The sequence below is a fragment of the Schistocerca cancellata genome, chromosome 2, assembly GCF_023864275.1.
Source record: "Schistocerca cancellata isolate TAMUIC-IGC-003103 chromosome 2, iqSchCanc2.1, whole genome shotgun sequence".
Lineage (NCBI taxonomy): Eukaryota > Metazoa > Arthropoda > Insecta > Orthoptera > Acrididae > Schistocerca > Schistocerca cancellata.
In genome coordinates, this window is record NC_064627.1 from 358,119,498 (window position 1) to 358,146,574 (window position 27,077).

At 38.3% G+C, this 27,077-nt stretch overlaps 1 protein-coding gene across 9 annotated transcripts in view; it reads right to left on the reverse strand.

Moving 5' to 3' along the window:
* Positions 1 to 27,077, reverse strand: part of LOC126161747 (sodium bicarbonate cotransporter 3) — a 1,146,839-nt gene that overhangs the window by 133,995 nt on the left and 985,767 nt on the right. For all 9 annotated transcript variants that reach the window (XM_049917795.1, XM_049917789.1, XM_049917788.1 and 6 more), the window contains 7 exons: positions 26,687 to 26,872; positions 22,640 to 22,846; positions 14,994 to 15,139; positions 12,583 to 12,846; positions 12,303 to 12,468; positions 12,076 to 12,222; positions 5,260 to 5,409 (listed from right to left, as the gene is read on the reverse strand). In XM_049917795.1, coding sequence (XP_049773752.1) covers positions 5,260 to 5,409; positions 12,076 to 12,222; positions 12,303 to 12,468; positions 12,583 to 12,846; positions 14,994 to 15,139; positions 22,640 to 22,846; positions 26,687 to 26,872 — 1,266 coding nt within the window. The remainder of the gene's footprint in view (positions 1 to 5,259; positions 5,410 to 12,075; positions 12,223 to 12,302; positions 12,469 to 12,582; positions 12,847 to 14,993; positions 15,140 to 22,639; positions 22,847 to 26,686; positions 26,873 to 27,077) is intronic.

Below are 27,077 nucleotides of genomic sequence, written 5' to 3' on the forward strand. Positions count from 1 at the left end.
TACTTCTATCGCTGAAGTCCTTCTTATTTTATATAGTTTCCAATAACCTTCAACTTATTTCATGCAAGTAGGCTGAAGAATCAGTTTAAACAAACACACTTCCACATACACACACCATAACACGAATATGCAAACAATGAAAGTACAGATTAAAAGGATGTGAGAACCGTCAAGTGTTGTAGGGGGAAAGAATGTGCACATGGAGAAATATGCAATTAAGGTTGATTATTGTGATGGTTCTATATCACCTAGTTACTTGGAAAAACTATCATGTTGATATTTATTAATATGTATATATAGGAAATACATCGCCTAGTTACTTGTAAAACCTATGATGTAGCTATTTATTAATATGTATAAAAAGGAAATATATCTATAAAAACAATGACAATTCTATATCACATAGGTACATAAGGATATAAAAACTATGATAATTTTACATTGAATATACCTAAGTAGGAAGCATGAATAAGGAAAGAGAACATAAGCCAGAGAGGTCCGTCTAACAAATATTCTGATGACTTGTAGGATAGTGGGACTCTTATAACCTAAGTAAGCATATTATATATTGAATAATGTATGTAGGCATGAAGCAGATACTGGAAACGTAGAAGTGGATGAGTACTGGAGGACTCTAGGGTATAAGAGAGGAGTATGAGAAAGTGAGCGTGAAGTGTGAAGTAGATTTTAATTTTACCAGGTAATATTTAATTATAGTGTACACAAAGGTGTATTCTATGGCAATGAACCATGAGGCCTACTCAAGAAGGATAAGGGGGGGGGGGGGGGGGGGGGGCACCCAGCAAGTACTGGACAAAAAGGGCAGATAGGCAGGCCTAAGAACGGCTGACCTATACTGTGCGGACAGGGGCACCAAGAAGGGGACTGACCTGTACCACAGGAAAATAGGAATTAAAAATAGGGCATACCTACCAAACCAGAAGGAGAAAGCGTACTCATAGGATTGACCCATATGTGAGGTATAGGTACTGTTTCTAGAGGGGAAAGGGTAGTATCGTGACAAAAGCCACAAAATTTTGTTGAAATTATTCTGGTAAGTTTGAATTCTACACCTCACTAGCATTATTATGTTTTACGAGTGTCAATAGGAAGTAGTGATTGACCACCAGAAGGAGGTTCTTACTCATTGGTCTGAAGATGACCACAGTAGTGGTTGAAACCGGTCACCGTAATAAATAAATTACGATCAAGACTGTTTTTGATAGTAAATATCAATGGGAACACTTTTATTTTGCCCAGAGTTCCTCCAGACTATAATAGGTCTATAAATAATAAGACCATTGCATAATAAATAAGCAGTATAAAGAATTAGAATAAAGAATAAAGTACTCAAATGTTGTGAACTCCTGGAGTTTGTGATTGGAAACTGAGACAGAGTCCTAATGAATCCTAAATATTAGGAAAACTTGCCAGGTCACCATTGAATATTCGAGTTTGATGTCAAAATAGAGTGAAAGTAGAATATATTAAAGATTAGCTAGAGTTTATTCTAAACAAGTACAAAGATCTATGTTGGTATGTATACTGTTAGAACAGTATGTGATATAAATTTACATGTGTGTATAAAATATCACGTGTTTGATTTAAGAGGAGGAATATGTAGTGCTTCGAGAATTTCAGAGTAAATTCTAGAATCACTCAGCCTTCCACCATCTTGAACACTCGATATTTTAGAGGTGAGTGGGAGAAATGAATACGCCCTATTGCGCATTGCCTATTTATATGTGCAGGTCAAAAACCAGTTACGAGAAAAAGATGGACCCGGAGGCCGCAGCAGACAAGTACCTGCTGTATGGCCCACAGAGTTTCCATGCACGGGTAGAGACGAACAAGAAAATGGTGTGTGGTATTCTGTGCTATGAACGAAGCAAGACACATGTATGCTATTTGAATATGTGTAAATGAGTCTAATGTTAAAGGAATAAGTTAGCTTGCAGAAGTTATCGTTTGTGAAAGTTGGAAATGTAATGTGATTGAACTGAAAAGTATTCAACGAGTACCCAAATTATTTCAAGAATAGAGAAGTAGTTTAATAAATTCCTTCAACCAGCCATAGTCTTCGGAGAAGAAGTTTTTGGGGGAGATCGATGTAGCTGATTACCGAGAGAAGAGGGATCGGCTACACATAACGTGCAAGTTCACTGATTTGAGAGACTTGTGAGCTTTGCAACTCAATACCACACTGTCTCTTGACGTTAGAAAAAAAACACACACACACACACACACACACACACACACACACACACACACAGGAAAAGGACTGGAGAGGTTTAGGAAAAGGGATACAATACTGAGAAGTGGCCCAGAACCCCAGCTAAAGGGAGACTTACCAGACAAGATCAGAAGGAAAGATCGATTGTTGGTGACTGCACTGGATGAGAGCTGAAAACTTGAGACCTTAAAGGTGGAAGACAGGGTAATATGCGAGGCAGATATTACTGCTTAAACACCGTGCATGAGCTAATGAGAGTGAAAAGAGAAGTGGACTGTATGTAACAGAGGTGGGAGGGGGGACAGCAAAAAATAGACAGGTCACAAAATGAAAGATGTAGAAAACTAAAATAGAGTGAAGAAAGGAGTAGTTACTGAGAAGAAATGCTGAGATGGAAGGAATTAATGCAAATTAAGGCCAGGTGGGTGGCAAGAACCAAGGACATGTTGTAGCATTAGTTCCCACCAGCAGAGATATGAGAAACTGGTGTCTGGAAGAAGAATCCAGATGGCACATGTAATGAAACAGGCACTGATGTCATGACTGTCATTCTCTGCAACAGGATAGTGTGTGTTGCTGGTATACACCCTCTGCCTATGCCCATTCATCCTAACTGATAATTTGATGGTAGTCATCACAATGTAAAAGGCTGAACAGTGTTTACATAACAGCTGGTATATGGCTCTCCCTTTGATAGTATATGTTTTGCCAGTTACAGGGCTGTTATAGGTGGTGGTAGGAGGGTGCATAGGGCAAGTATTGCAGTGGGGACAACCGCAGGGGTACGAGCCATAGGGTAGGGAGATGGGTGCATAGGAGGATTAGGGTCTAACAAGGATATTGCAGGGTTTGGGAGGACAATTAGAAGCTATTCTAGGTAGGTGGGCAAAATCTCAGACAAAATGGATCTCTTTTCAAGGGCATTATTTTAGGAAGTCATGGCCTTGTCGAAGTAGGTGATTAATACATTCAAGGCCAGGATAAGTGGTGTGCTCTGAAGTTGTTTTTCAAAGGGATCAGCAGTGACAAGATTGGATGTGATGGCCCAGGAAATCTGCTTTTGCACTAGGCTTCGACAAGGCCATGACTTCCTACAATCATGCCCTGAAATGAGATCCATTCTGTCTGAGATTTTACCCACCACAACTAGAATAGCTTTTAGTTGCCCTCCCACTCTCTGCAATAACCTTGTCAGACCCTATGATCATTCTGCACCCACCTCCCTACCCTATGGCTCCTACCGCTGTGACCAACCCCGCTGCAAGACCTGGCCTTTGTGCCCTCCTACCACCATCTATAACAGCCCTGTAACTGGCAAAACATATACTACCAGAGGGAGAGCCCCTTGAAATGACACTTCATATACTAGCTGTTATATAAACACTATTCGAGCTTTTACATCGCCATGACTGCCACCCAGTTGTCAGTCAGGCTGAATGGGCATAGGCAGGGGGTGTATACTGGCAACACATAATATCCTGTTGCAGAGCATGCTCTACAACTTGATAATCATGACCTCAGTTTCTAAGCACTCCACAGGTGAGAACTAGTGCTACAACATGTCCTTGGTTCTCGCCAGCCACATGGCCTTAATTGGTGTTAATTCCTCCCATCTCATCATTTCCTCACAGTAACTACTCCTTTCCTTTCTTCATTTCATTTGTTTTCTACATCTTTCATTTTGTGACCTGTTTATTTTTCACCATCCCCCCCTCCAACCTCTGTTACATACAATGTACTTAGCTTTTCATTCTTATTAACTCGTGCTCGATGTTTAAGCAGTAATATCTGTCTTGAATATTACCCTGTTTCCCACCTTTCAGCTCTCAGGTTTTCAAATCTCATATGGTGAAGTCCCCAGCAATCATTCTTTTCTTCTTGTCCCATCTGATAAGTCTCCCCTGACCCAGGGTTCCGTGTGACTTTTACGAACTGTACCTCTTTTCCTAAATCTACAGTTTTTATTTTTATCTATCCAATTACATTCAATTCTCTCTCTGCATTATTTCAGAGAGCAATAATATCTTAAGCAGCTGAGTACAGGCTGATTTATGAATTTCATGTACTCTGTATGCAGTTCTCTCTCTAGGTTTGCATTGTTATGTCATTGTTTTCTCTCCACTGTTCTTGAGCTTCATCAAAGTTTTATTTATCCTGTTCCCGTGAAAAATCAGTGGTTGAAACACTTGTTTGTGTTCAGCTCTTCATTTGTTGGGTCCAGGTTTTTAATTTGGGCTGTAATTTGTAAAGCAGTATACTAAACGTAAGACAGAGAAAGGGAGAACTACATTAATTGTACATTTCACCACTGATATTCAGTCGATGAGGCACCTAGTTACACTGCTGCAGTGCGTCACAACATGAGTAACCGCAGATCACAGCTATGGAAATTTACCTGCCTTGTATTATTCATAAATCGAATTAACTGTAGCAGTAACATTGGCATACTTATACGTGGCAGCCTGATACAAGTTGAGAATGACTTAAAATAAAATTAGTTATAACAACAAAACATGCCTAGTTTATTCCATATACAACTCGGAGTATTGAGATGTTAGTACTGTAAGAGCTTCTTGAGTCTTGACTCACTGTCAGTCATTGTCTTTTGTTTGCCTCAATTAAATACAACTGTAAGAATGGTTATTTATCAATAAAAGATCAGTTTCTGCCTTTACTACCACAAAAATATTTTTCCAGACCTTTGAAACTCTGCATCACTGCTTGATCCTCTTACTCTGTAAAGAGTTGTGGTGCTTCCATTGCTTTAGAGATAGAAGTGTTTTGAATGAGAAATAGGGCCTATACTTTAAAACCAAAGCAATCATTTAACCAGTGCTGGTCAGGGAGGAAGAACCTTTCTGTAGTTTTTAGCACCACTTCTACAGAATTCATTTATACCCTTGGCAGTGTATAATTGCTAACACTACGCACGAATCTAACCACTCGCTAAAAGATTATAATGATGCATAATAATGCCTCTGTAAAGCCATGCCTTAAATAAGATAGTAAAATAGTAACATACTTACGAATGATGGGAAGAAAAGAGCATTCTTAAAATCTTTCATTTGTACTGACAAAATGAATGTCCCAAAAAATAAAATAATAGACATCAGGAAAACATCAGGCACATGCTGAGGTGGGTAGCACCCATCTCCACTAAGTGTTCCATTTATTGCCTGGGAAATAGAAACAAAGAAGGATTTGCTTAGTTTGAACACAAGTCAACTATAAAACTTTAATACGAGGGGATGCTGAAAAGTAATGCCTCCAAATTTTTTATGTGAAAACTCTTAAAGATTTTTAAATGAAACAAATGATATTAACCTTGTACATCTTTGTTCATCATGTCTACACATTTATTTCTCAACATAGTGATCCCGGCAATGTACACGTTTTTCACAAAGAGAGACTCTTTTGCTGACACTGTAACTATAGAATTTTTTACTCTGTTGCTGGAACCAGAACCTTACCTCTGTTTGTACCACTTCATTACAACTGAAGTGAAGTCCTCAAAGCAGTTCATTACATTTGGGAACAGATGAAAATCAGGTGGGGCCAAGTTGGGACTATATGGAGGATAACTGATGACAGTGAACGAAAAATGTCACAGCACTCTTGTGTGGTCTTGCAATGTCATGCTGAAGGAGAGGGTGGACCAGATGTGGACAAACTCTTCAAATTCGAAATTTGAAAACAGCATGCTATTTCTCAAACATCAACATAATTATGTTACACACCACCATGTTACATGCCACAATTCAGATGCCTCTAGTGGCAGAGGACTGCTGATATGTAGATATGAAGAATAGAGATTTAAAATATTAATACCATTTGTTTTTGTTAAAAAGCTTTAGGGGTTTTCACAAAAAAGTTCAGAGGCTTTTCTTTTCAGCATGCCCTCATATTTTGATGTGATAATGATTACATTTAGAGCTTCGAATATTGTGCTTAACATTACTTGTAATAGAAAGCATTGTGAAAGAAGTGATAAGATGAAATAAGTTAACATCTTTGTTAAAAACTCACTTCCCCACTCAAATACGCTCTTATGCATGGTAACAGAAACACTATAATGAAAATGATAGTTGTTACTCACCATATAGTGGAGGTGCTGAGTCGCAGAAAGGCACAACAAAAGACACTCACACAATTAGCTTTCAGCCAACAAGGCCTTTGTCAAAATTAGACAACACACACACACACACACACACACACACACGACCACAGCCTCTGGCAGTTGGACTTTTTGTTGTGCCTTTCTGCGACTCAACATCTCTGCTATATGGTGAGTAGCAACTATCCTTTTCATTATATTGTTACATTCCATCCTTGTTTTTCCATTTTTGATTCTGTAACAGAAACATTCATATCACAGCAGTGCCTAACACAATACATTATAAAATTATGATTGGAATGATTGAAATTATACTAAAATTCCTCTCTTGCATTTATAAGGGATACCAGAAAACAACAAATTATTGGCACAAACCTGACTTGGCATTAGTTGCAAAGAAAATCCAAAGAGGGAAGGCATATCTGTATTTTTCAAAATACCAAATATATTCAGTTAATGTATGGTAAGACTGAGCTGTTCAAGCTATAAAAGCATGCATGAGCACCCACACACCAACACACACACACACACACACACACACACACACACACACACACACACACAAAATATCTTACAACTACAGATTAGACATTCACTGAACAAAGTATATATGGAAATTTGATGAAATTACTCTTTAAACCATTAACAGAAGTGGTCCTGAAGCAAAAACAATGCCTTGGGCAGCTTCCCACTATACTTCATTTTGACAGTCTCCTGTGACCTTGTCAGGAGATTTTGATCTTAAGCTTCTGTGAAGATTTGCCCCCTTGCGAACATCACAGGATCACTTTGCCAGTAGTTGGTTGGGTCTTCCCATTTTTTGGCAGTGGTGTCTCTGCATGTTCCTTTTGCTTAATTAGATCCTTTGTCTTAGGGCCCATAGTTATAAGCTGAGCACTGATCCATGGTGATTATGCAGTTCCGGAAATCATCCAGATTAGACTGACACAGCTGCAACATTTCCCCTGCTGCCTTGGTTTGGCAGGCTTTTTGAATAGGTTTGATCGTTTACAATTGCTGCTCACCATATAGAGGAGGCACTGAGTGACGCATTTAAAAGCAGACTGTTGAACAGTATTAGCTGTTAATACATCCACAAAACACACACACACACCAAGTTACAACTTCTTGTTATTTGCATGTGCGTGTGCATGAGAGAGAGAGAGAGAGAGAGAGAGAGAGAGAGAGAGAGAGAGAGTGACAGACAGAGACAGCTGATAACGGATTTGTCTGAAAGATGATATTTTCCAACAGCCTACTTTTAAATATGCCCGTCTGTTGCTACGAGCCTCCTGTCAATGGTGAGTAGCAGCATGACTTGTTTCACATCATTATTTAATTTTTTATTGTTTGAATAAAACACATAAAATGTTGCAATATAATAATGTAAAACAGAAGTTCCTTTTTACATCAAGGCTAGGTACATGCCTTTAACACAGCTCCCAAGAATTGCAATTTAGAGAAATACATCGTTTGAAAAGTATTTGTCCAAAAATATGCAAAGTACTTGTGTCATGTAATTGATTTAAGAGCCATATTAGCAACTAATTCTCACAAATTTGACCATGTCAATTTAAATTGTATAAAATCAATGTGTGCACTCACTGTTACTGGTATTTCACTTAGCATTACAACTGTGACCACAGGTATCTAAACTACAGATGTGTGAGTGTGTAAATGTTGCAAATGCTATTTATATTGGTCATTTCCATCTACATTTGGGAAAGGTTAATCTTTCTGTTATTTTTTATCTTTGTGGAAGGTCTTTTCCTTTCTGCCTAGCCTTACTCAGCTTCTTGTAGTTAGCTGGCTCTCAGTGTGGGTTCACAGTCTGTGTCAGATTTGGTGTTGTCAACAGGTACAATCAGGCTCTGAAAGGGCATCTTTAGCTGGCACAAATATTTTCTGCAGCAGTTCAAGCCACAAACACTTTCAAATAGGCTAGCAACCGAAAAGTATTCTGTCTTAAATAAAGCTTGTAGTTTTCCAGAATTTCTTATCAGTTTTAAGAGTTAGTTTTCATGATGTTTGATTCTCTGAAAGTTAACTGAGAAATTTGTAAACTGACAAGGACTGTCTTCAGTATTACAAAAAATATGGACTGATGAAAGAAATATATAAAATGAGGAAATCTTTGAACCAAATCCAGATCACAGTGAATACAAAGAACTATAGCATGTTCTCAGATATACGATAAAAAAGGCAATATGAAGGGATGATGTAAATCGTGATCTGATAAAATACTCTTCAGTAGGTTTTAAAACAAACTACCTTACGAGTTCTGAATCTTTGCTGGATCAGGAAGGAAATACAAAAAGAATGGAAGATGACTTGGCTCGGAACTTGTTTGGGATGGCCATGTTCCAGGTATTTGGATTTACTGTCATCAACGCAGCTCACCTTGGGTATGATCAGGTACCGTATTCTCAATTGGAAACACTATGTGAGGAGTTTTTGGATTTTTTTTGGAAGGTATGCTACCAATTTTTCTGTTCATATTTCTTTGAAATTCACAGCTTGGCCTTGTTTAATTGACTGTGCCTGTCCAGGGTTGCATTAATTATCTGAATAATATTGTTGTCCTAGGCTTCTCCACAGCTGACCACTTGAAAAAATTGTGCACTTTGTTTTCTGCCTTACAGTCTGCAAGGTTACGTTGTAACTTCACAAAATCTCAGTTTTTTCACCCTTCTATTGTTTATTTGGGATTTGAGGTCTTGCAGGTTCTGTTTTGCCCTTTGCCAGACATCTCCACTATTATGTCTCTGTCTTGCCCCTCATTCGTGAAGGAGCTACAGGCCTTCCTAGGCGAGATAGCCTACTACCACAAATTCCTGCCTGGAGCAGCCACATTGGCCCATCTATGGCATGCCTTGTTGCATAAAAATGTACTTTTTTTCTGGAGCCTGGATTTTGAATGCAGTTTTCAAATATTGAAATCCAAACTACTCTTGGACTCTTGTTTAACTATGGTCTCTCTGCACCAGCACATAGTTCTGGTAACTGATGCCTCACAGTACAGCCTCAGTATGTTCTAATGCACTGAAATGCCGATGGCTCTGAAAGACCTGTTGCTTTCACCTCTAAATCTCTCACTCCACCTGAGCAGTGTTACTAGTGTTACTCTCAGCTGGAAAAATAAGTTCCTGTCATAGCCTTTGCTCTCTGGGAATTTTTTTTTTGCTCCAAGTTTCACCTTATTACTGACAATAAACCCTTGGTTTCCTTGTTTAACCCTCACACTTCCTTACCTGACAAGGCAGCACATTGCCTACATTCTGGGCGCTGTTCTTGTCTTGCTACAATTATGAAATCCTTTTGTGACCTATGTCTAAATATGCCACAGTGAACACCTTGTCCTGCCTTTCTGTGGGTCCTGATCCCACCCTTGATCATGAAGGATTGCTTTGCTTGGGCCTCGATATTGAAATGCAGGCTGTGGTCGAAGGTTTCCCCAATTATGAGCTCATGCATAGCAGCTGCCATTGCTGCCGACCCGGTTCTCCTCCAGGTGGTTCGGTTTGTTCAACAAGGCTGACCAGATAAACTGCACAGTTGGGTTTTGGACCCTTGGCACAACTATTTTTCCTTATGGTATCACCTCTCTGGTTTAGGAGGTGTTTTGCTGTTGCCCACAGAAGACCTCTCACTGGAGTAGTTATTACCACTGAACCATGTGCGACATTCTATGCCTTCTTCACCAGCGCTCCCATCATGGCATTCATCATGCTGTGGCTCTGCCATTCCATCCTCAATCAAATGCAAGTCAGAACAACTACTGTATACGTTCAAGTCCCAAATGAAAAAGTTTGTTGTGAATTCCTTGCCAGATGAAGCCCTTCTCCATATTCTGAACACCTATCACTTCATGCCCATGGGGGAGTGGAGCCTGGCTGAGTTGCTTTACAGCCGGCAGCCAAGCATGCTTCTCCACCTTCTGTAGCCTAGGCTGCATCTACCACCGTCAGGTTCGTTCAACCAATTTGCAACAGGATTGCCGAAGAGGGTGCAAGGGTTTGTTGCCAGCCCAAGTGGATACCAGCCATTGTTGTCTGCTATCGTAGATGCTGTCTTTGAGATGTCCTTGCAGTTGAAGGGTGGGTGGTGTGCCACTTTGGTCAGTTGCACACTAGCTCAACACCAAAAGCTACTGGTTCACGAGTGTGACTCCTGTCACCACAGCCCGCTCCACCTCCGTCCACCTAGAGCCCATCTTCACCTGCTATAAAGGTGTCCCTGTTCCACTGGCTGCCCCCTCCACATGCGGCGCCCTGAGTTTCTAGCTTCCTGGCGCAGGACTCCAGACTGTCTCTGGCCTCTGGCCCATTGCCACAACCAGCTGTTCTGGTTGGACCGCCTCCACCAGGCACCTCGCTGTCATTGCCTCAGTCATCATCGTTGGTGGGTCCAGCCCCATCTCCTCTGCACTTGACCTGCCTGCTGATGACGGTGCAGAGATGACGATTGCATCCCCCTCTCCAGTGCTGTCGTCAGGCAACATGCGGACCCACCCTCAGCGGGCATGCACGTGTTCCTCTGTATTCTGGCCCTGTGATCTAGTGCCTGCCCAGTACATCAACCCGCCACCTACATTGATATTATCTGACATGGCTCCAGAGCTGATGGATGTGTCTCTTGTTGGGCCGCCGATTTCTCCTTCATAGCCTGGGCAGCCATTTAACATGAGGGAGAGGTGTACTGTATCCTGCTACCAGTGCGCGTGGATGTGAGTGTGCTGAGTGTGAGGTCAACGTGGGTGTGTGTTTGAATTGGCCACCAATATATCAGCACAGGCTGGCTGCTGGAGGCTGCCTGTGGGAGGCAAGTGGACGCTGCACCGTCTGCTAGTGACTCATGCATATACATGTGCTGAGCAATGCTGAATGATGTGAGACCTGAGTTTTTCCTGGCGTACACAACTTTCAAATAACTTCTGGGAATTCAGCCAGGTAACACTTTCAGCAACTACCGAAATATTGGTGGTCGCTGAAAGTGTTACCTGGCTGAATTCCCGGAAGTTATTTGAAAATGCTGAATGATGCTCAATGAGAGGCTTATTTCTGTTACTGTTCAGAGGTTTAAGAATAAAGCCATATTTATAATACTTGGATCAGTTTTGGGTATTACTTGGTTACTGCATATCTGTTGTGAATGGAGAAGTCAAGATTAAAACTGGATTTTTGGAAATACATTCTGCAAGATAAAAGATGCATTGGAAGACCAGAAAAAGGATGGAAGGGACAAATGTAACTGCAACAGGCTGTTGTGAATGGAGAAGTCAAGATTAAAACTGGATTTTTGGAAATATATTCTGCAAGATAAAAGATGCATTGGAAGACCAGAAAAAGGATGGAAGGGACAAATGTAACTGCAACAGGCTTTGGATGGCCTAATATCTGACAGAATAAAAATAAAATATATTTTATTGTAATGGTTGATGGTTCACTTCAAGTACTTTGATATCCATACTGGTCTGTATTCATTTCAAGTTACTTGCAAGGAGAGCTTGTTTTTGTAATAAACTTGAGATTCAGTGTGTACCTTTAAAACTGAATTTGTATGAGTACACATGGAAATATTTTTGGTATTAAGCTTGAGAATAAATAACAGTTTTTTTTCTAGTACACACAGAATCTCTCTCTCTCTCTTTCTCTCACAAGTTTTAAAAAGTGTTTGCTCTTATTCAACTTATATAAACCACATCACAAAATTTAAGAAATTTAAATACCAAGCATCCAGCCGGCTCTAAATTGGTCCAGTTGACTACTAGTGCACTGTCAGTGTCATTAGATGTTGCACAGAAACATTCATTCAGAATCTCTTTGTGTCTGTCCAATGGGAACTTCTTTCCAATGCTGAGAACATTTTCCACTGCCTACAAGAAGGGAAAACAGATAAATTATAGTTTTTATATTACATGTAACATGACTAACATGTTAATATTGAGATACTTACCTTATATATGAAGATGAAAGCAATTAGAGTCGCAAAGTTCTCTTCAGTAAACCTAGTAATGTAGCAGACAAATGCACTGGCATCGAATGCGACAAGCAGTAGAAGAATTATTGTAATCCATACACCAATCCAGAACCGGAATGACATGTAATCCCATCCTTGGCTCCTACAATCACAGTTGTGTTAGCACTTTCAAAGATCAAGAAATAAAGAATTGTAAAAAAGGTATAACCTCTTACATTATTACTAAGAAGTTGAAGCTAAAAAATTAAATACTTACATACAGAAATCATACATGATTGTTTCAAACACAAGAACGGGGCCAGTAGATCCAAGTATAGTCAATGGTTGCCCAGAAAAAAATCCATATCCTATTCCACAAACAAAACCAGATACCAGAGATTCCATCGCTGCCATGTTATTTCCTGTCGCATGACCCAAAAGACCACCAAATGTAATAATGGGTGACAGGCAAGCAAAATATAAGAAAATCCAAGATGCAACACATTGTATGGCCAGAGCATCTTTAAAATCTGACCAGTACCTGGAATAAAATGAGAACAATGGAATAAATAGATAAACATGTATATGATCTATTTGCAACCAGTCAGACAACACATAATATGGCAGTACTTGTAACTATTGCAATATTTGACAAATTTATCCAATAAGGCAAAGGGATTTCAAGGTAACTTTACATTAGTACTTCATTCTACATAATTTTATAATATTAAGAAAAGGACAGCGTGCTACTAACCATAAAGATGACCCTCTGAGCTGCAGACAGGCAGTGCAAAAAGACAGTCTTTTCATTGTACCTTCTGCTATTCATTGGGTCATCTTTGTGGTGAGTAGCAATCTATCCTTTACCTAATACTGTTGGTATTCCAACATGAAGTTCCCATTGTTTAATTTTATAGCATGTCCTTCTTGACCAACCATCAGTCACTTAAGAGTAATTTATGTAGGAGGTTTACTTATTGTTGAACCACAAAGTGTAGTAGAACTGACAGAGGTAAAGATTACAACACATACTTAATTTGGGTTTCATGTTCAGTCTGTAATTTAATTCATAGTTAGTTGCTGTTATTTGAGAATAATTAATGCACACTTTTGGCTATATTTGTCAGGCTATGCTGGAAATTCTACTGAGAAAATATGATAGAAACAATAAACAAAAATGAGGAGAGTGACCACTCACTCATCTATAGTTGATTGAGCCGAAGAAGTGTGTAGACACTCATGCAAAAATTTAGAGACTTTACAAGTTTTCAATCAATCACTTTGTTCACATCTCAGCCAAAACAATATGGAAACACAAATCAGCCAAAATGGCTGTGGCCTCACATTTTTATCAACTAACAGCAACTGTCTGTATTGTATCAGAATAATGACCTCCTCACAATTAAAATTGGCGCTTTTTGTGTGACTAACAGGAATATCCGTTCTTGAATGCAGACAATCAGATAATTAGCTTGAGTTAATATGACAATATCTACATACACATTCAGCAAGCTGCCATATGGTGGACGGTGTACCTTATACAACTATTAGTCATTCTCTTTCCTGTTCTACTCACAAATGATGTGAGCGTAAGACAACAGTCTATACACCTCCATATGAGTCCTAATTTCTCTTATCTTGTCTTCATCATCCTTACACAAAATGTACATTGGTGGCAGTAGAATAAGCTAAGTTATTAATTTTATTTTAAATCTTGTAGGGATTCTCAAATTTTTGCTGTAGTCTGAGAGGAGGTTGCTGTAGTCTTAGGACTAGAAAATAAATTTTTCTGCTGTGTAGAATATAGAACATCAGTTTGAATACAAGGTAGGAAGGCCCAGTCTAAATTTTTTAGGTGTTTTGTATTGCAGTTGTACAAATCACCGTTCAACTGAAAGCAGTTTTTATTATTAGCAGCAAATATCATTATTGATTAGATTTATTGGGTGATGAGTCTAAGAATTCAAAAGTTGTTGAAAAGCTTTTCACAATATGTATACTTGTAGGAAAGGATAAAACTGTTCACTATAAATCTGGTGCAGGTCTGTTTAGTTATTGTTCAGGCTGTGTCTGGGTGTTTGATTTTTATGCATGTGTCATCAGCAAGCATTACACTTTTTAAGCAGTTCTTTCAAATCTTTACAAGGTTGCTTATGAAGGATAAGAACAGAAATGGGACCAGTGCCAAACCCTTTAAGACTGCATGTTCTCCCAATTATGAGTACAGTTTTATTTATATGATGCATTTTATAACTTTGATACTCTTCTTTCTGTTATAAAATAAGACTTTATACATGCAAGAGGGATTCCAATTTGTGCCACAAAATTTTAATTTGTGAAATACTATTTAATGGTTCCCACAATCAACAGTATTCACAAGGTCATAAATATCTTTTCTGTCATGACATGATTTGTTATTTAATTAGGATATATGGCTTTCTCTGCAGGAGAAACCAGCTGAGGAGCAGTTATCAAGCTGCGCACAAAAAACAAGCCAGCATTCTATCATAGGCTGCTGTGTCTAAAATTCTTGAAAAGGAGTGAAGCAGTGTTTTTAAGCACTGTTTTTAAGCCTGTCAGGGCATTTTTAAGCCTGTCAGGGCGCATGCATTTGTTAAAATTAGCAACGGAAAATTTGAGCGTGTAAGATTACAGTTTTATATGATGAGCACTGAGCTGAATGCTAACCATGGTGCTTTCCTTTTGATGTCATTAATGAGGCCCCCAAATAGTCTGCCTGACCTTGCCAGACCAGACTCTTCCCTTAACTTCTGTTCCTGTTCCTCCTCATCATCTTCATCTATTTGTTTTTCGGGAGGCCTCTTCCTCTGGTCCTGTAAAAATAATTTAAATTATAATAAATTTCCATAACATGTTTTAGAATACCAGTAGTCTGCTAACACTGTTGAGATTGAATACTTTACATTATTTGTGAAAAAGAAATGTACTTTTTTTAACTGAGATGGAACAAAGAATAAAAATTATCTTAAAGAATAATAGAACATTTGTAAACTTATTAACAGAAACAAAAACTGTAAATGTTACAAAGTGTTTATTTTTCTTGTTCACTAGGTTACAGTCCATGTGGGCTTGATATCTTTAGTTACTGTCCCATTGTAGTTTTAAAATTGTAAACCAAGTTAAAAAGACAACACTGTAAGAAAGCCACAGTGTTGCAAGATAAATTTTAATTCTTATTGGATTCACAAACATTGTATGTTCTAAGAACCAAGTCATACTTGTGTAACAAGCATTGAAAAGTGTACAATACTATGGCTAATAAATTTTAATGATACACATCACATATTATACACCTCACATGGAAGCAATTCTATTTCCTTGTCTCAATGTCTTGCTGCATCTCAGCATCTCAAATAATAGGGACATATCTGAATTCTGTACAGTCTAGGAGTTCATGCAGATATATACTGGGGAGGGTTAAGATATTAACTGATTTAAAAGATTGGCTACACGATTCTCCCCATTGTAGATTCACTAACATTTTTATTGTTCCCTTCAGCAATATGAATAGCCTATTTGTATTTGTTTTAGATGTGCCTCAATGAAGACACTGAACACTGTATTCTTACTTCAGATTGTATCATCTCTTCCGACATTTTTTATAATTCCTATACACAAGTTCCTGTTTCTGAAGAACTTTTTGAGTCATCAATATTTTGACTGGTTTGATGTGGCCCACCATGAATTCCTCTCCTGTGCTAATCTCTTCATCTAAGAATAGGACTTGCAAGCTATATCCTCAATTTATTATTTGCTGGAAGTATTCCAATCTCTGCCATCCTCTACAGTTATTGCACTCTACAGTTCCCGCTAGAACTATGGAAGTCATTCCCTGATGTCTTAAGAGATGCCTGATCATCCTGTCCCTTCTCCTTGACAATGTTTTCCACACATTCCTTTTCTCTCCGATTCTGTTCAGAATCTTCTCATTCGTTACCTTTCCAGCCCACCTAATTTACAACATTCATCTGTAGCACCACATCTCAAATACTTCAGTTGTCTTCTGTTCTGGTTTTCCCAAAGTCTATGTTTCACTAACATACGATGGTGTGCTCCACAAGTACATTCTCAGAAATTTCTTCCTCAAATTAAGGCCTATGTTTGATAGTAGTAGACTTCTCTTGGTGAGGAATGCCCTTTTTGCTAGTGCTTGTCTGCTTTTGATGTCCTCCTTGCTCCATCTGCCATTGGTTATTTTGCAGAATATGTTGTAGAATTCCTTAACTTCATCTACTTCAAGACCATCAATTCTGATGTTAAGTTTCTCACTGTTCTCATTTCTGCAACTTCTCATTACTTTCATCTTTCTTTGATTTACTCTCAATCCGTAATCTGTACTCATTAGACTGTGCTTCTATTCAGCAGATCATGTAATTCTTCTTCACTTTCACTCAGGATAGTAGTGTCATCAGCGTATCTTATCACTGATATAATTTCACATTCAATTTTAACTCCACTCCTGAACCTTTCTTTTATTTCCATCACTGCTTCTTCAATGTACAGACTGTATCTCTGTCTTACACCCTTCTTAATCCGAGTACTTCATTCTTGGTCATCTGTTCTTATTATTCCCTCTTGGCTCTTGTACATATTGTTTAACAGCCATCTCTCCCTACAGCTTACCCCTATTTTTCTGAGAATTTCGAACGTCATGCACCATTTTACATTTCTGATCGCTTTTTCCAGGTCAATAAATTCTATGAACATGTTTTGATTTTTCTTTAGCCTTGCTTCCATGATCAACTGCAATGTCAGAATTACCTCTCTGGTGCCTTTACCTCTGCTAAAGCCAAACTGATCGTTATCTAACACATCCTCAATTTTCTTTTTCATTCTTGTGTATATTATTCTTGTAAGCAACTTGGATTAATGAGTTGTTAAGCTGATTGTGTAACAATTCTCGCACTCGACAGCTCTTGCTGTCTTCAGAACAGAGCGAATGATATTTTTCTGAAAGTCAGATGGTATGTCACCAGACTCATGCATTCTTCACACCAACATGAATAGTCATTTTGTTGCCAACGCCCCTAGTGATTTTAGAAATTATGATGGAATGTTATCTATCCCTCCTGCCTTATTTGATCTTAAGTCCTCCAAAGCTCTCTTAAATTCTGATTCCAATACTCGATTTCCAATCTCTTCTAAATTGACTCTTGTTTTTTCTTCTACCACATCAGACAAATCTTCCCCCTCACAGAGGACTTCTATGTACTCTTTCCACCTATCTCTCTCTCCTCTGCATTTAACAGTGGAATTTCTGTTGCACTTTTAATGTTACAGCCCTTGCTTTTAATTTCACCGAATGTTGTTTCAACTTTCCTATATGCTGAGTCAGTACTTCCAACAATCATTTCTTTTTCAATTTCTTCACATTTTTCATGCAGTTATTTTGTCTTAGCTTCCCTGCACTTCCTATTTATTTCATTCCTCAGAGACTTGCATTTCTGTATTCCTGAATTTCCCTGAACATTTTTGTACTTCTTTCTTTCATCTCTTAACTGAAATATTTCTTCTGTTACCCATGGTTTCTTCACAATTACATTCTTTGTACCTATGTTTTTCATTCCAACTTCTGTAATTGCCCTTTTAAGAGATGTCCATCCCTCTTCAACTGCACTGCCTACTGAGCTATTTATTATTGCTGTACCTAAAGCCTTAGAGAACTCCAAACATATCTCATCATTTCTTAGTACTTCTGTATCCTACTTCTTTACATATTGATTCTTCCTGACTGATCTCTTAAACTTCAGCCTACACTTCATCACTACTAAATTGTGATTTGAGTCTGTATCTGCTCCTAGATATGCCTTACAATCCAGTATCTGATTTTGGAATCTCTGTCCGGCCATGATGTAATGTAACAGAAATATTCCTGTATCACTTGGTGTTTTCCAAGTGTACCTCCTCCTCTTATGATTCACTATTACTAGTTGAAATTTATTACATAAATCAATTAGTCTTTCTCCTCTCTCATCCCTTGTGTAACCTTTTCTTCTACTCCTTCCCCTAGAACTGCATTCCAGTCCCCCATGACTATTACGTTTTCATCTCCCTTCACGTACTGTATTATGATTTCAATAAACTCATATACTTTCTCTATCTCTTACTCTTCAGCTTGCGACATCGGCATGTGTAACTGAACTATCATTGTCAGTGTTGGTTTGCTGTTGATTCTGATAAGAACAATCAGATCACTGAACTGTTCACAGTAACAGATTCTCTGCCTTACCTTCCTACTCATAATGAATCCTAGTCCAATTATACCATTTTCTGCTGCTGTTGATATTACCCTGTACTCATCTAACCAGAAATTCTTGTCTTCTTTCCATTTCATTTTACTGACCCCTACTATATCTAGATTGAGCCTTTGCATTCCCCTTTTCAGATTTTCTAGCTTCCCTACCACATTCAAGTTTCTGGCATTTCATACCTTGATTCATAGAACATTATCATCTCATTGGTTATTCAATCTTTTTCTCATGGTCACCTCCCCCTTGAAAGTCCCCTCCCAGAGATCCAAATGGGGCACTATTTCAGAATCGTTTGCCAATGGAGAGATCATCATGACACTTTTTCTATTACACACCACATGTCCTGTCGATACACATTATGTGTCTTTAATGCACTGGTTTCCATTGCCTTCTGCATCCTCATTCCATTGACCATTGCTGATTCTTCTGCCTTTATGGGCAGTTTCCAACCCCAAGGACAAGAGAGTACCCTGAACCTCTGTCTGCTCCTCCGGCCTCTTTGACTAGGCCATTGGCAGAGTGAGGATGACTTATTATGCCAGACTTTTTTCTTTGTTGATCCATTAAGGACCATGGGACAATGGCTGGCATGTATTTCTTGATGCAATAATTTACCAACAGCCATATGTATTGTAGAAATTTATTTTATGAACTTCTTATGTGCTACCAGTTTCAGCATTACATTGATGCCATCTTCAGGTCCCTGTACAATGAGTAGAACAAATGTACTATAATAAAAAATATAGAACGTACGTTAACAATTGACAGGTATCATGTTGACAATGTAAGTGGCACTGGTAGTTATACAAATCCCGAGGAAGACTTATCTTGTTTACAGAGATTAAAATAATATTGTTTTACCAATTTTCTGTACTTATTTGGGACTTTGCTTCTGATCTTTGAAGGAAGTGTTATATTAAGATAATAAAAATATATATTTGTGAAATATGTTACAGTCACTGACAGCAAACCTGAAGATACTTTCATGACTTATTACGCTGGGAAAGCCTACGAAGACACAAAATATGTTACTGTTTGATCCAATGAAAATCTGTTTCCTTACTTTCCCATCTTCCACAATTCAAGCATAAGGGCTACTTAGTTCTGTTCATTTAGGTGATAAAATTTCCATTTTTGCATTGTTTCCTTTCTGTTAAAATAATTTACAATTTATTTTTACCATACCACGATTTCATCCAACTGTCTCTGTAACTTGACTTTTGTATCAAGAGTCACATAGATTTGTGTACATTTGATCAATTTGTGTTCAGGAGCTTGCAGCTGTATATAGTGGATTTGATATTGCCTTGATTAAGTCGTATGTTTTCACTGATCTAAGAATTTTCCTACTGTCCTTACAAGCTTTGTATTTATACTTGGATTACCAACTAAACTGTGTATAATACAAATGTACAATTTTGCTTAGAATGATATGCAAAAGTTCTCCTATATCTTCAATGAAAATTTATTCATAAATTTGGTAGTAGAAAAATATTTATAAAGTAAACTGAGCAACTTCTAAAACTTATTTTCTGTCCTGTTACTTCTAGCATATAGATGGTGCTTTTTTATGTATGGGTCTAGAGCCATTGTAAATTTCTTAAATAAGGCCATTCTTTGATTCTGACAAACATATTATATCATTATGCAACAATTATCTAATTTTACTCTCATACCAAGTAACATCACAATAAAAGTTTTTACACCTGAAACATGTTTTATTCCACACATCTGTTTGTGGGAAAAAGCAACATCTCTAATAGCAGTTTCCTATAGCCACAGTAGGTAAGGATAGAACTATCCCACATGTGAAGTCTATAGATGAAATAAGAAATGTGCAACCCTTTTGCAGGTTTTGTGACTATGTCGCCATGCATAATACACTAAAATATGTTAGTGCAGCAATTGAAATGGGAACAAGCATAGTGTGGTAAATGCTTGCAACGAAAGAGGATACATGTCAAGAATCAATTGGCAGGAGAACAATAGTAGATCCAAGACTGAGTCCTGGAAATGTGTTCTCTCATGAGAGCCACAGAATGGCTTTACAGTATTGCAGAGAACATAATGCTGCTGTCTGTTTCTCAAATAAAATTCAAACAACTTCAAATGAATTTGAAAATTTAGCTGTCGAACTTTTCTGCACAGTATGTCAATGTTGATGGCATCAAATGCTTTGTTGAAATCTAATAGCGTCAACTTTGTAGCCTCGTGGTTGTCTATGGCATATTTCAGTGCAGTTTTTGTGCAATGGTGTTCACAGAAACCAAACTGATTCTGTCATGTAAGTTGAATTTCTGCATGTATTCACTCAGTAGATAATTAAAAAAAAACGTTTTAATGATACAACAGACACACTAAGTAGATTATTACTGAGAGAAAGGGGCATAATGTGGAAATAATCAATAGACAAGCATAAATATGATGGCAGTACTGATGAAAAAAATGTCATTTTCTGAACACTCCTGTGTCATGATATGCACTGATGTGAAGAACATTTAATAATTTAATATTTACTCCCACACCTTATTTGCAATGCTATGTCAGACATAGTAACTTTTCCCACCTAGTAAAGAATAAATTCATTTATAAAATGTCTTTTCTGCATTGTAATTGTTGGTCACTAACAGTACTTATCCTCATGGCATAGACATAATCCAACAACACACTAGTGCTCCCTATCAACAGATAGAAACTGCAGTCATTTCATTTGTGTCGCATTCAGAAGTGCAGAGAATGTCCGACTTCATTAACAGCTACTGACAGTACAGTGATCTAACCATACTGTCACTGACTTTTGGAAATGGCCTAGGATTTAAAGAAATGACCCATCTTAACCTCTGTTGGTGCTGTTATCATATTAGGAGGTTCCACTCATTCCTATGAAGGAGCTGCAGCTTCTAGATGCAATGCCAGTTAGTACATGGTGATAAGTAGCAACTTCTGAATTTATATTTTGTATTTTACACATTCTGTGCACACAACAGAAAGTTATTCACATCTCCTTGGCAACTTTGGATTTTGTACTGACACTCATATGGCACTATGTATAGCAGAAATGTATGCTAGTCAACATGGCACTCTTACACAACCAAAACTTCTGGGCCTGATTCATCATAACCATCTAGTAGGCACTGTGTTTATAGTAGCATATTATTTTTCTTCACTGGTGTGCAGGTACCAATATCAGGTTCACAAGATAACATTTGCAACACTATTCTTCTGATGACCTCTGATAGCTTAGCAGCAGCTTCTACCATGGAATAAAGAAATTCATCACAGTTCCCAAACAAAATATTTCTATTGTGCATCGCTACTCTTTTGGATTATAACCATGTGATGAGAAACATTCCTACCATAACAAAGGGTACAAATTCACCCAGGAAAGAACACAGCCTGTTTTGTATTTCGCTTTCTGTAGTAATAACTTAATTTTACTTGCAGACTGCATCAATTTCCATTTATTTTCTGTAAGCTCTTCTTACAAATCTCCCCATTACTTTATATTTGTCTTGACTGAAATTTCAGCACATTCATTCAAACTGGAATGTAAACTATCAACGATTCTTTAAGTAACTTCCAGATAAAAAAGCTATCAAATTTTGGTATGTTTGTCAAATGTTCTTCAATATTTTTCACAAGTTAAAGAGCCTGTGATTTTGAACCAGTATTGGACAAATTTTAAGAATTAAAAACTGCTAAACAATTGTTATACGTCTACCGATACAGCTATTAGACACCATAATGCAACAAGTATCTGGTTATATTTTGTGTGATGATCTGTGCACCTAAAGCTCAGTTATTTCTGTTTTTCACACTCCTGTCTTATCATGAAGCCTTTTCTACTGAAATTTCATTTAACAGCAACAAAGACTCGAAGAAGATTACTAGCAATTAAAATAATTTCACAACACTAATCATTGCTGTGTAACATGATTTCTTTCTTCAGTATATCCAAAATTATTTACAGTTCTTCATGTAACAAGGATCTTTTATCTGTGTGTGTAGCTTCATTTAACAAAAAATTCTTTTAATTAATTCTGCAATTTTTTTCTGTTTTACCTGTGATGGTATTGCTGCTGGTGGCTCTATCCTGATGGAAGGATCCCACTCACCAGGAGGAAGAACTGTCACTGCATCCAGAAATTCATCAATTGCTGCAAGCAGATGATTTCTATTCTTAGCTTTGTATGCTACATCATGAAACACCTCATCTGACATTAGAGTCGCCATCGCACGCCCAATTTCATGAAAACCAGCTATTCCACCCTAGAAAAAGCACAACAGTCTCATTTTTCCCACATATTATCTGTGGATATTTAATTTGTCAGAAAATTATAGTAAGATAAGGAAATATATTGTCATTACTTTGTGATAGATTAAAACTGTATGCTGAACTGGGACTGAAGCTCAAAACTTCATCTTTCACAGATAATGCTCTTACTGGCCGATATATCACGGTGTGTGTTGGATCGCTCCATCAATAAGAGGACTTCCTACAAAACAAGACCAAACTACAGGGTCATCAGCACCTTTTTCCTCGTGCAAACAGGTCTTGGGTTAAAACTATTCCCAAAAAATGGACTGAAACTAACTGGGAACCACACTGAAACAGAAAATGAAAGAGGCAAACTGAAGGAGAAAAATGCGCACTAAAAAAAAGGTGGTTGAAGGTATTGAAATAATATAGCAGATGGCGATGGCGTGGGCTAGCTGATTGGCCAAAAAACACAAGGCTAGAGAAACGCAGACAGGGAAAGGACGAATATCAAGGCAAACAAACAGCAAAGAAAGAGTGAGGAAGAGTGAAAATGGACCGAGGCCGAAGGTCTGGGAGAGAAGGCAAGATGCCCACCCTTAGACTGAGTGATAAAAACCTCCCTCTCAAAGAAAACATGAAACTAGATCAGTCATTGAGGCATTGTCTCCTAACACCATAGGCGGTGTTGCGAGAAGGTTAAAAGTCAGCCTCAGGGTGGCTAAAATTGGGCAGTCCAGTAAGATGTGGACTACAGTCAATTGGGAACCACAGTGACACTGAGGTGGGTCCTCGCGATGTAGGAGATGACCATGAGTCAGCCAAGTATGGCCAATGTGGAACCAGCAAAGGACAATGGAGTCCCTGTGAGTGGCTAGCACAGATGACCTCCACACATTCATTGTCTCCTTGATAGCATGTGTAGTTTATTTGGTGTACTGAGGGTGCACCATTCGGCATCCCAGATCCCAAAAACTTTATGGCATAATCAGAGCTCACTCTCCAGTGTGCCAATCTCTAGAGTTGGTTTACCGGTAGTCTGTTTGGCCAGCCTGTCAGCAAGTTCATTTCCCACAATTCCAATATGTCCTGGGGTCCAGATGAAGATGACTGAATGTCCAAAGCCAATCCCTGACCATTGACAATGGATCCAACAGAGTAGACTATTTTTGAGCCCTGGTAAAAATTGGTGGTGGAGGGCCTCAGGAGGAACGGAGTCTTTTGGGGCTCACAATAAGTCCAGATGAAGCTGCGGCTGGGGCATGGACCATGGACATGCATGTGAGTGGACCCAGAGGAAAGGTGGCATAGGAAAAGACTCAAGTTCTTTGAGAAGGACCCTGACACAGACTGCAATTGGAATCCCTGATCTGGGCCACCATTGCGGGAGATGCGTCGTCGTGTTAGGGAAAAGGAGACAGTAATTTGGATGTTGAGGCAATCTATGAATACGGGCAGTATAATGCCCAAGCAGTTGTTTTTGCCTGATCCGGAATGTAGGAACCCCAGCTTCCACAAGGAGGTTGTTCACTTGGCTCATTCAGAAAACTCCCATCGCAAGTCAAACTCGAGAGTGGGGTATAGGGTCCAGCAGCCGCAATGCTGAGGGCAATGCTAAACCATACGCCAGGCTTCCATAGTCAAGGTGGGACTGCACAAGGGCTTTGTAGCGCTGCAGCAGTGTAGGACGATCTGCACCCCAGTCGGTGTGGCTCAGGCATTGAAGAATGTTTAGGTGCCGCCAGCACATTTCCTTAAGGTGATGAAACTGGGGAAGCCAAAATAAGCAGGTGTCAAAAACCAGTCCTAAAAAGTGATAAGTCTCCACTACATTGAGTAGTTGGTCATCGAGGTAAAGTTCCAGATGTGGGTGGACAGTATGGTGATGACAGAGGTGCATGATGCAAGTCTTGGTGGCTCAAAACTGAAAACCGTGAGTGAGGGCCCATGACTGCACCTTTCATATGGCCCCTTGCAGTTGACGTTCAACCTCACCAATAGTAGAGGAGCAAAAGAAACACAAAAGTCATTAGCATATAAAAAGGCTGTTACAGAGGATCCAACTGCCACTGTATGACCATTAATGGCTACTAAAAAGAGTGAGACGCCCAGGACAGAGCCCTGCAAGACCCCACTTTTGGATACGGGGGGAACTGTGTGAAGCCCTGACTCAAATTCTAAAGGTGTGGAGGGACAGAAATTTATGTATAAAAATCGAGAGCTGTCCACGAAAATCAGAAATATAGAACATATGGCACATGACAAAAGGAAAATGCTCATTTTTTTTTAATTATGAGAAGAGTCAGTGAGTTGATAAGTAATTGTCATAAAACCAGAGGTAAAAATTTTTGGTGCATCGATCAAATCCACATAAATTCTCTTGTAGAGACATTTTATTATTATAAAGTATCTCCTTAACTATGACCACTATAAATAATTTGTCTATTTTTAAGTGCTGTATTAAATATATTCCCACCACCATAAAATAAAAGAGAAGTATCTCCATTATATTTACCAATAATCAATACGATAAAACAAATCACCAGGCATTCACAAATTTAGACAAATTATGTTAAAAATATAAGGACAAACCAAAATAAATACTTTTTTAATTCTAAAGAAGATTGATAAAAAATTATTTGTATCATTATTTACTATATGTGGTCATTAAAAAATATACAATAAAGCCTTTTCATGATAGGTTGCTGTACTTGTTGATGAAACTTTTCCTAGTGAGCAAAAACTTTTGTGTTCCTTCAGACATGTATTCCATGTATTCATGGTTCTCTTTGTAGTTCCAAATGACTTTACTACATGTACACTGAATCTTATGAAGCCCTGCATGTGAATATAGGAGGCCAGTTATCTGTCACAGATTTGAGGGCCTCACATAATTTTCTTTTTTGGTCTTTTTTTATCTAAAACCTGCTCTGACGCTATGTTTCTGATAATTCTTATTGATCCGATCACTCATGATTTAATAAAATGGAGATAAACTGTGCTCTCCCATTGTTTTCAGTCTTTTGTCTTTTGGACTACAGTTATTTGTCCCAGAGCTCTGTTCACTTATTTTCCATAGACCAACAAACAAAATATGTAAAGCCCTCAAACTTGTAAAGGATGGCTGCCCTCTTTTGTAGGCATGCAAGATTTATAAGGTCTACACTGAATTTACACAAGGGAAGTGTGAGTGCACGTCTGATGGAAAACAAAAGTCTCTTTGCCTCTTTGCTTATAAGGGAAAGTAGAAAAATCAGTTGCAGCAGTAGCAGAGCATGCTTGCTCTTTGCTCGGGAAAGTGTGTAGTGTAGTTTTCTGAAATGAAAATGTTATCTACAATGACATACTATTATCCTTGGCTATAAAGAGAAGCCATCAAAATATATAAAGATTGGGACAATTTTAACAGAATAGAAGAAGCCATATCGGCTGTAGCTCTAGTGAATTAATAGATAAGTTTTATCTTTGACAGACACCAGTTCCATAGTTAAATTTTATCTCTGACAAGAATTAACTCTACTGATTATGAGTAAATTTCTACCTGACCACCTTTTCAATGGTACTTAGGTTGGACATTCAAGAGTTAACATATCAGTCAAAAAGGCTCGACAGAACCAGGAGCACCTTTGAAGAGGTCCAAGGCAGCTCTGTGTGAATGTCAGGAACTGTCAAAGTTTATGGACCATGACCGTACAACTCAGAAGTTTCACCAACATTAAAAATTAATTAGGGCTACACAGTTTTAGAGATACTTTGTAATCTGCAATACTACTAGCCTTTTTTCAGCATTTTTTTCATATTAATGGCATTACACAGAAAATTAAATATTCCAGTCATAAAATGCAACTTACAGTTGGACCAAGTAAAACAAAGATAAATCTCGTAGGAACTGGAACCTCTGTTAAGTCACCTAAGAAATTAGCTTGTCGTAACCGTATAAATGCAGATATTGTTTTGTCCAAGAAGTCCATTTCTCCAACAAGTATGTTAGATGCCTCAGCTCCAGGAGGAATTTTCCTCATGAAATGCACATTACCCTGCAATAAGAACAAAGCAAGAACAAATTGTTTGTAATCAAATTGAAGAAAGAGATATAAAAATATTGTAACACGACATAATCAGAAAATGACCATTTAATAAACCAATGCAAAACTCTCAAAGTATCATGTATTGGTTGCTGTTTTCATTAATGTTAGGAACAGGACTTACTGGCTCAAGTGAAAATGATTGGAAATGTAGGTG